Source organism: Dryobates pubescens, chromosome 22 (genome assembly GCF_014839835.1).
Source record: "Dryobates pubescens isolate bDryPub1 chromosome 22, bDryPub1.pri, whole genome shotgun sequence".
NCBI lineage: Eukaryota > Metazoa > Chordata > Aves > Piciformes > Picidae > Dryobates > Dryobates pubescens.
The window spans coordinates 19,771,936-19,782,141 of NC_071633.1; the positions used below are offsets into that span (position 1 = coordinate 19,771,936).

Here is a 10,206-nt window from a genome sequence, read left to right on the forward strand (position 1 = left end):
CCCACGAGCTGCCCCTCCGCCCCGGGGCTGCAGGGCCAGCCGCCCCCCGGCACCAGGGACACTCACTCAGGGATGTAGTCCCTGAAGGAGTTGAAGCTGAGGCTGCGGCCTGCCGAGTTCAAGGTGGAGCTGGCTTGCATCTTGGGGATCTTCTCCATCAGCTTGGACACTGTCCTCCTCTTGAAGGAGCCCGGGGAGAAGTGGCCCTGCCTCAGCAGCTGCTGGTAGAGGCTGCTGAACACCGCCACGGTCTCCTCGTAGCTGTCCCGGGTGGAGATCTCGTAGAAGGGAAGCTTCAAGGCCTTGGAGAGGTTCTCCCCATCCTCCCTGGACACCATCCTGTCGAACTGCAAGTCCTTCTTGTTGGCCACGATGACCACAGGAGGCTGCTCGCCCCCGCTGCTCCTCTTGGGGCTGGCGTGGATGTGGTTGATGAGGAAGCAGAGCCTCATCACCTCGTCGAAGCTGCACCTGTCCGTCACCGAGTAGACCACGGCGAAGCCATCTCCCCACTTGATCTTCTCCTCTATCTGCAGGGAGTCCTCCTCCTGCCAGGGCACACCAGCCCTGAGCCCCCAGCACCCCCCAGCCAGCCCCTCACGGGGGCTCATCACCGCCCCCCTGAAGGTGCTTGGCCCTGGGCTTGCACACAGCAAAGCCACACAGGCAGCCCAGGGCAGGGAGGGATGGGGATGGGGATGGGGATGGATGGGGATGGGGATGGGGATGGGGATGGGGATGGGGATGGGGATGGGGATGGGGATGGGGATGGGGATGGGGATGGGGATGGGGATGGGGATGGGGATGGGGATGGGGATGGGGATGGGGATGGGGATGGGAATGGGGATGGGAATGGGAATGGGGATGGGAATGGATGGGGATGGATGGGGATGGATGGGGATGGGGATGGGGATGGGGATGGGGATGGGGATGGGGATGGGGATGGGGATGGGGATGGGGATGGGGATGGGGATGGGGATGGGGAGGGATGGGGAGGGATGGGGATGGGGATGGGGACAGCGATCAGCCCAGCCTGGTGTGGACAAGGGAAGAGTTGGTGCTGCTGGAGGGGCTCCACAAGGGCAGGGCTGCTGCTGGGTGGGAAGCCAGCACCAGGCTCTCCATCAGCTGCAGTCCCAGGGCTTGGTGGCTCCTTTGACCCAGAACTTTCTGCGACCCTGAGCCATCTCCCTGCCCTCAGGATGCTCCTGATGTGTGGAGCAGAGTTGTGCTGCACACCAGCAAGGGGAGTGGGGAGATATTAACTGAATCCACACTGTAATGAGTGTCAGAGAGAGAGAAACTCCCAAGGGGGAGCACAGCTCAAGGGCTAATGACTGAGGCTGGTGGCAGAGCAGGGACCTCCTTCGTGCCACCCCCCCAGGGGCATTGCCCACGCTCAGCCATGGCCTCCTGTGCTCACCTGGCCAGCTGTGTCGAGGATCTCGAAGTGCACCATCTCCCCATCCATGATGGCCACATGCCTGTAGATCATCTCTGGGGGTGGACAGACAGAGGAGCGTGAGAGAAGCTCCTGGGTAGGAAATGAGAACCCAGGAGCCCTTGGTGGAAGCTGAGCTGGAGGAGCTGGGCTGCACCTGCTGCAGCCTGCAGCCCACAGGGCCTCCAGTTCAAGCCCACGTCTCCAAGTGGTGCTCAGACCATCCTCCCACACCCTGAGCCCACAGCATGGAGCCCAACAGCTCTAATCACCCACCCAGCCCCCAGCCCAGCCCCCAGCCCCGCACCCAGCCCCCAGCCCAGCACCCAGCCCCGCACCCAGCCAGCTTTGCCTCGCTGGAAATGAAGGGACAATGGTCACAAAGTGTTGGAGCAAGAAGGGGTCATGGGGAGGGTCTGCAGAGGGGCTCAGCAGGAGGGGATGAAGAGCCCTTTGCCCAGCACACAGCTCACACAGGGACTCCCAAGCTTCCCAGAGAGGGCACAGCAGGAGCTGGGCAGGAGGATGAGCAGTGCCCAAACAGCTCTGGGAAGCTTCAGCAGCGACCCAAATGCAAACCCAAACCCAGCCCCAGGAGGACAGGGAAGCAACAGCCACTGCTCCAGCGGCTTCCAAGCCTCCTGCCCCCTAAAAGCTACCACCCTGGGAACTGCTGGAAGCTGCCTGAGCACCTTCTGCTTCCTCCTGCCACACAGGTGCCTGGTCCCAAGGGATTTTGCCTTAACATAACCACAGAAGATGAAAAAGGGATGGCAGACCCCGGGAGCAGCCTCTGGCTGCTGCTGCTGCTTTGGTGGAGGAGGAAGAGGAGGGAATAAGGTGAGTCTGGAGAAGAGCTGGCTCTGCCAGGGGCAGCACTGGGGCCACCAGAGCCTCTGAGCTGAGCTGGTGGCAGCAGCAATGGCAAGAAGGGAAGGACATCACCTACCTAGGGTTGGGTCATAGTCTCCAATGAATCTCCTGGTGATGAATCTCACAGTCAGTGCTGGGGAAAAACCAAACACAAGCAGCCCAGTTACAGCTGTCAGAGCAAGGTGCAGGCACATGGGCTGGGCAGGGACATGCCCCAGCCCCAGGAGAAACAGCCCAGCAGGGCACCAGGAGAGGACATCCCAGCAGGGAGGCTGTGAGCCCATCCCCAGAGGGATCAGAGAGGCACCCAGGCAGGCTGTGGGGAGCAGAGAAGAGCACAACAGAGCAGCAAAGTGCCAGGTCTTGGTGGCAAAAGGTGAGTGTGAAGCAGACTGGGAAGGGATTGTGGTTGCCAAAGCAGATGCTTTGGACCAAGACTGTTGCAAGAGCTCTTCTCTCCCCCACAGCCCCTGGCTGATGGCACAGCCCCATCCAGGCTGCCCTCTGCCTCGCTGTGCCCCGTGCACAAGGCAGGACAGGCAGCTTGGGGTGGGCAGGAGCTGGCAGCTCCACCTCAGCACTGCTGCACTGCCTGGACCCCCTGCAGAGCCTGCAGGCTTTGGCCATTCCCAGCACCCTCACTGCTCCCTGGGAAAAGCCTGGGTGGTGCTGCAGCTGTCCCAGGCTGCCCAGGGGGGTGGGGGATGCCTCATCCCTGGGACTCTCAGCACCCTGCTCCAGCTGCAGATGTCTCTGCTGACTGCAGGGGGCTGGACAGGATGAGCTCTAAAGGACCCCTCCAATCCACCCCCCACCCCCTCCCGTGATTCTGTTCATGTTCTTTGCAAAGCTCTGCATCAAGGACTGAAATTCCAGTTCCATGAGCAACACACCAGGCACCTCTGCCCGAAGCTGCCTGCTCACCGTCATCACCATCATCAAAGCACTCAGCACATCAATGGAACACAGCCCAGGAGCAACGAGAGCACCAACGGTCCCCCAGGATTTGGGCAACCTGAGCTCCTGCCTGGCCAGGGCACAGCAACCTCTCCTGCACTGCTCCTGGCAGAAACCTCCTTCCAGGCAGTGCAGGGCACAGGAGCCTCAAAAGCAGCAGCAAGAAGTGGCTGTGCCCCACGAGAGATGGCCTGGGGCACGGTTTCCCCAGCACAGCCCAGGCAGAGCCCCGAGGCTCTGGTGCAAGGCAGCTCCTGGCACGTGGACCTCCCCCTCCTGTGTGGCCTGAGCTGATAAATTGCATTTTCTGGCCTTGATCCTGCAGAGATTTATGCAGGTGCTGAAGTTTTATGTGGGGTGAGAGATCCCCTCGGTGGCCTCCAGCCAAGCAGCTCAACGTGGGGCCACCAGTGCCAGGCCAGCCAGTGCCAGGCCAGGTTCTGCCTCTGTACCACCAGTGCTGAGGGTGAAGCTGCCCAGGTGGTCCCATGGAGCTCAGCTGTTTGACCTGACCCAGGCTCACTGCAGGAGGGAAGGTTGCTGGCACCACAGCTGCTGAAAGCCAGCAGAAGGCCAAAGCTGGGGGAGCAGAGGGCAGGGCAGGCTGGGAGGTGCTCCTCACACCAGCCATGTGCTGCAGGCAGGCAGCCCTGGAGAGGCAGCCCTGGAGAGGCAGCCCTGGAGAGGCAGCCCTGGAGAGGCAGCCAGCAGCACTTGGCAGATGTCCTGAGGACCACCCCCACCCCCCAGAGCACAGCACCTTCTGGCAGTCACATTCCCAGCTCAGGGGGGGTGGGGACAAGCAGGGAGCACTGACTGATCCTCCTTGCAAGGATCCTGCTCCCCAGCACCTCTGCACTGTGCAAAGGGACGAAGCAACCTCCTGCCACAAGACCACCCCTGCCCCTGCCACCTGCTGGCATAGCAGCAGCCTGGGGGTGGAATCATTTGGCTCAATTTTCCCCCCTCCCAAGACAGGAACAGCAGCAGCTTGGAATCAAACACCACAGCCAGAGCCCCCCCTATCCAACTCCCACATCTCCCTCACCAGAGCAGAAGATGTGAAGCCCAAATTACCCTAATGTGGGGCTGGGTGGAGGGCTGCTGCTGGAGGGCTGCTGCTGGAGGCTTGCCCAAGAGCTCCATCAAACATGGCAAAGGCCTTTTTCTCACTGAGGAAATGTGCTGCCTCTCATCAGCCCTCTCCACCCAGGCAGGCTGGAGGAGGCAGACCTTGGCTCCAGAGCAAGAGCTGGTCTGAGCTGGAGGTGCTCTGGGGACTGCAAAAGACAGTCAGAGGCTCCTCATTTATCCATAAGGCCCAGGAGAGGCTCTGCCACTGCCTGGGGGGCAGGAGAAGCTCTGCCACTGCCTGGGGTCCCCAGAGGAGCCCTCCCAGCCCTGGGGACAGCAGCCAGGGCCGAGGCTGAGCTGGCAAATGGCCAGGAACTGGAAATGGGGGAAAAGCAAAAGCTTTTGAGCAAGGAAGCAACCTGGAGGTGCTGAAAGCCCTGCTGGTGTGGTCGGGGCAGGGGGCAGCCAGAGCAGTGGCACTTTGCCAAGAGTCCCCAGAGTGACCAAAGCCAGAGGAGTGACCTGTCCCTGTCCTGGCAACTGCTGCATTTTATCACAGGCTCCTGCTCCAGAGCTGGCACACAGGGAAGCCTCCCCTGGCACCACAACAGTCCCCAGGGCCACGGCAGGGCTCATGTGGCACCTCTGTGGCACAGGGAGGAGACAGAGTGGTGTGGGTGGGAAGGGGAGGCGCAGGTGGGGTGCTGCCAGTCCACTGGTGAGATGCTGCCAAGGTGCCCTCTCTCTGGGAGAAGCAGAAGGAGCTGAGCAGCAGCCAAGGGCGCGTGCAGGACCACGGTGCCAGGGAGCTGGCTGCCCCCAGGCCAAGCCAAGGGTCCTCCTTGCCTGACTTTACACACCTGCAGCCTCGGGCAGCCCATTGCAGAGCCCTGGGGGAGCTGCCCTGAGGAGCCTTGGGGACTGCCAGGGGGCTGCTGGAGGGGTGAGGAGGAGCAGGCAGTGCTTGGCTGCCCTTGGTGGAGCCAGTGGAGGACTTGCCTCCAGGAACAGTTCAGGGGCTTCCAGCAGGAGGAATCCTTGGCCTGCCCCAGGGGCTGAATTCCCCACTCACCATCTCCATCCTCACCCTCCAGAACTTGTTTCTGCAGGGAGTTTCCTTCAGGCTGGTAGAGGCTGCCCTTGGAAAGCTCCAGCACCTCCAGAGGCAGCCCCCAGCCCTGCAGGGCTCAGGAGCTCCCCTCCTGCCCTCAGAGCTTCCCTGGGCAGGGAGGTCAGGGTCAGCACAGAGCCCTCCCAGCTGCCATCTCAGAAACAGCTTCCCCTTGGCTGTGGGCCACAGTGAGGCAGCACAGCTGCTCTTCAGCCTCGGTCCTTGAGCTCTGAGCCGACTCCAGTGCCCTTCCAGGCTGTCTCCTGCGCAGGAGCTGATTCCCAGCACCTGATGCTGCAGATCCACCGATGCCAGCAAGCTCCTGCTGGGGCTCTGGCTGGGTGACTCCTTTTGGGTGCTTGGGAAATGCAGCATCCGTGCCTGGCTGTGATGTTCTGGGGCAGCAGAAGCTGAAGGCAGCCCAGGAGCACAGCTAATGGAGGTGGTGCTCAAGCCCTTGAAGGTGTTAATGATGTTAATGGGCAGGGACAAGCTGTACAGGGGCTGGAGTGAGAGGCTGAGAGCTGGTGTGGAAAGGCAGCAGGGACAGAAATTGATGGAAAATAAGTTGAAACAGGTTAAAAAACCCTAACAGCAAAGGCAAGGCAGGAGAGCAGAGCCCAGGAGGGACAGGGTGGAGAAGCTGAGCAGCAGGAGGGAGGGAACGGAGCAGGGGTGTGGAGGGACAGTGAAGCTCACCAAAAGCAGGACATGGTGTGAAGTGCCCCAGAGCCAGCAGGTGCTGCTGCCAAGCCAGCTCCTGCACTCAGCTTGCTCTCCCCAGCACATCTGGGCCCCCAGCCAGTGTCCCCCAGGTCTCCCCCTGCACACTCCCCCAGCAGCAGGCTGGATCTGTGTGCTTTAGGAGATGCCAAGACACCAGTCCCCCCTAGAGCCCCCACCCATGCCCTTCAGAGTCATTCCAACTGGAGAAGACTTCAAGATCACCCAGGCCAACCACTCTGCAGCTGCTGACCCCTGTCCCTCAGCACCACATCCATGTGGCCTCCCCCCAGGCTGGGCTGCCTGCTCCTTCAGCCCCAGCACCTCTGCCCCTGCCCTGCTCCTCTCTGGGGATTCAGCAGCCTCCAAGCCACCTCTGGGCTTCAGCCTCTGCCTGCCTGAGAAGGGATCTGAAGGGCCTGGGATGGAATCCAGCCCAGCTGCTCGGTGGAGATAACCAAGGACCCCGCAGGGGGCAGGTGCTGGGGTCTCCAGAGGCACCCAAAGGATGAGGGGGCAGTGAGGGGAGCTGGGCTCCATTTTCAGGAGGCACCTGACTCTGTCATGTGTTAGGCAGCTGCCCAGAGCCCAGCACATGGTGGTGTGAGCAGAGAAGCCAATTACATTGATTACAAATTGGCCAGAGCACAGGAGCAGGAGGGAGGCTGCCAGCCCAGCCCAGCCTCACAAGGAGGTCTCTCTCCCCCCTCCTGGCACCTCAGCAAGGGCCCTCCTTGGAGACCCCCAAAGCTGGGAGGGTTAACTTTGTGTTCCATTTGGTCTGCAGCAATGAGGAGGGGGTGGTTTGAGTCACCTGCCAGGGTGGGCATGGGATGGGTACCTGTGGGGCCACATTGAGCCCTGTGCTGTGGCCTGGCCTGGGCAGCGTGGCAGCAAGCAGCACTTCAGGAGGGTGAGCAGAGCCTCCCTCTGAAGGGGCACAAAGCTTGCAGCAGCTTTGTGAGCTGAGCTGAGCTCAGCACAGGCAGCAAACCCAAACCTCTCAAATCCTGATGGGTTCAGCCACAGGGCTGCACCCCAGCCCATCCCTGCCTGGCATCTGGCACCTGGGGCCAACAGATCCCAGGAGGCATTGGCACAGGCTGCCCAGGGAGGGGGTAGAGTCAGCACCCCAAAGAAAGGTGTGGCCATGGCACCTGGGGACGTGGTCTGATGGCCATGGTGGGGCTGGGTTGAGGGTTGGACTCATCAGCTGAGAGGTGTTTTCCAACCCAAACAATTCCATGACTCTGCTTCCAAACCAACCTAAACCTTCAACCTCTTGCTGAGCACTAAGGAGGTTTCCCCCCCTTTGTTACTGCCTGGATTTTAATTGCCCCTCTTGGTTGTTCACATCCTCAGCTCCTCAGCTCCCCCAGCCTGGCTTCTGCTTCCTGAGGGGGCTGCTGCCACCAGCTCACCCCTGATGCGCCCCCATGAAGCTCTCTCACATCCCACCAGGAGCTTGCTGGCTCAAGGAGGGGTTTGGATGAACCTTTCCTTCACCCTTCCCTCCCCAGAGCAGGGATTCACACCTGTGGCAGCCCTTCCTTGGCAGCCTCATCTGCCCCTGCCTCGGGGAGCAGCTGCCCTCCACAGGCCTTGGGAGCTTGGGTGCCGCTGCCTTTGATGCCCCTCCCTCATGTGTCAAGGAGGGTGCCTCGGGCCAGCTGCCCATGGTCCATCACCCAGGGTGTGAACCACTCTGACGGGCAGGGGAAGCTCAGAGCTGTCCTCACCCCTGGCTCTGTCGGGCACAGGGCCCTGCTGGCAGCTCGGGCACAGCCCCCGCTGGAGATGAGAAGCTGTCCCTTGGCAGGACAGGACGAGCAGGGGGCCCAGAGGGGACAGCTCCGTGTCAGGGCAGCTGCCAGCCCATGGGGTGTAGGTATTGATCACCTCCCTTTGCCCTGGTCCCATGGCCTCTGTTCCTGTCACAGCTCAAGAGGATGACAAAAAGGCTTTGCTGAAGGGCACGAAGGCTGCAGGCACTCACAGGGGAGCTGGCACAAGGCAGACGCTGCAGGCTGCCCCCACACAGTGCCCAGCCCTGCCTCCGTGCCCACCAAGGAGGCACAGGGCTGAGCCCGGCTGGAGAACCTCTTAAACACCCTTGGCATGATCCCAGCATATGGAGGAGGCACAGCAGCCTTGCAGGAGGGGCACCCACCCCACACCCGGTGGGGTTAACACCCGTGGGGGAGGTGGGCACTCGGGGACAAGGCAGAGCTTTGTACAGCCAGGGCTGGCTCCATCTGCCTGCAGCGACTCGGAGACCAAGCACCACACATGGAGCCCCCCTGGAGCTCTGGGAGCAGCGGGAGCTGAGCCCCGTTCCGGGCTCCCGCTCCCGGCGCTGGCTGCCGCGGAGCTCCGGGAGTCAGCCGGCGGTAATTGAATCCGGGAGCCGCTCGTTTGTCATCAGCGCCGGCAGGGCGAGCGGGAGGCTGGGCGCTGACTCTATATGGACACAACCTCCGCGGCCCCACGGCCGGCCCCCGCCAGCCCGGGGCGCCGCTGCTGACAGCGGTTAACGGTTCTGCTTTCCTGGGACAAGATGCCAGCAGGGCACTGCCCTGTCCCCAGCTGTGCCCCTGCTGAGCTCAGCCTGTCCTGCCGCAAGAAATCCCACAGGGATCCACAGCCTTCCTCACCAGGGACCGGCGCCTCTGGACCCTGCTGCAGCCGCGTCAGGTGCGGAGCAGAAACGGGAAAGAAGTGAGGAGAAATGGGGCAAAACCAGGGCAGAAACGGGGCAGAGGCCGCCTTTGCCCCCAGGCGCTCGCAGCCCGGGATGGAGGAGTGGGAAGGGGTGGGAGGATGATCCCCGGCAGGAGAGGGGTGAGGGATACGGCTCAGGTGCTCCCAGCTCGGCCTTCCAAATCCCCACCTGGCAGCCACAGGTGCAGAGCACTGAGCAAAGCGCAGGCAAAGGTTCCCTTCCTCAAGGAAGCCGGAGCCCAGTGCTGCAAGGGGGCTCTGCCAACCTCCTCCCTCTGCCAACCACGAGCAGCAAACTCAGCACCTGGCAAAGCACAAACCTGAGCCCAGCCGTTGGCTCTCAGAGCTCCCACGCTGACAACCTGGCCCCCGCCCCACGCTCGCTGCCCAGGGATGGAAGCTGCACCGCGGGCTCAGCCCTGGGTGCGAGTGCCCGCCACCGAGACTGGAGGGCAGGGAACCGGGCACCCTTCAGCGCACAGCACCGGGGGCTCCCACCCGGGCGATGCCGCAGCCACACGAACAAACTCCTTCCCCAGCCCGGCTGCAGCCCCGGGGCGCTCGACCTTGGTCCTGGGGGCACGGGGAGGGAAGCAGGGGGGATCTGGGGAGGGCTGCAGGGGGGAAGCAGGGGAGATGCCAGGAGCTCCGTCCTACCTGTCTTGCCCACGGCGCTCTGCCCCAGCACGACGAGGCGCAAGGTCCGGCTCGGGCTGAGGCTCACGGAGCGGCGCAGGGGCCGCGGGAAGCTCATACCGGGGCCGGGGTTCCGCCGGACTCCGCCGCTCTCCTCGTTCCGCCGGGCGCTGCCCGCCGGCTCCGCCCCGAGGGCCGGGCCGGGCTCAGCCCCGGGCTCGGGGCAGGCGGTCCCCAGCTGCTGGTGCCCACCTCCTCTTCCTCCTCCCTATTCTCCTCCTCTTTCCTCCTCCTTCCCGTCCAGGCGGCCCCTGCCCGGGCTCCGTGCCTCAGTCTCCCCGCTCTCGGCGGCTCCGGGGGCTCTTACCGGGCTTGCTGGCTCTTGCCCGGCGCTGGCAGCCGCTGGCCCGCGGAACTGCTGAGCTCAAGGGCAAGGTGAGAAAAGGTTGGAGAGCAGAGCAGAGCAGGACCGGTCCAGACGGGGCGACACGGGCAGGGAGCTGCCTCCCCTCCAAGCCCCCCCATAGATCCCTTCTGTGTTCGAGACAAAGCGATAAGGACAGGACAGGACAAGGGGGCTTGGCCCCAGCCTTGCCCGAGCCCCGTTTCAGGTGCAGCCTGGTCCATGCCGAACCCGGCTGGGTAGCAGAAGCGCCGCTGCTGCCAGCGG

The 10,206-nt window shown here is 63.0% G+C and overlaps 1 protein-coding gene across 2 annotated transcripts; it reads right to left on the minus strand.

Annotated features, from left to right (window-relative positions):
- Positions 1-32: 32 nt before the first annotated feature.
- On the minus strand, positions 33-9,688 carry LOC104297518 (ras-related and estrogen-regulated growth inhibitor). 2 transcript variants are annotated; one of them, XM_054171819.1, is made up of 4 exons: positions 9,558-9,688; positions 2,391-2,447; positions 1,424-1,497; positions 33-548 (listed from the first exon to the last, which is right to left on the minus strand). In XM_054171819.1, the coding sequence occupies exons 1-4, from the start codon at positions 9,652-9,654 to the stop codon at positions 63-65; spliced, it is 714 nt and encodes a 237-aa protein (XP_054027794.1). In that variant the 5' UTR covers positions 9,655-9,688; the 3' UTR covers positions 33-62. The 2 variants fall into 2 exon arrangements, with proteins under 2 accessions (XP_054027794.1, XP_054027795.1); XM_054171820.1 differs by lacking the exon at positions 2,391-2,447.
- Between the last annotated feature and the right edge of the window lie 518 nt (positions 9,689-10,206).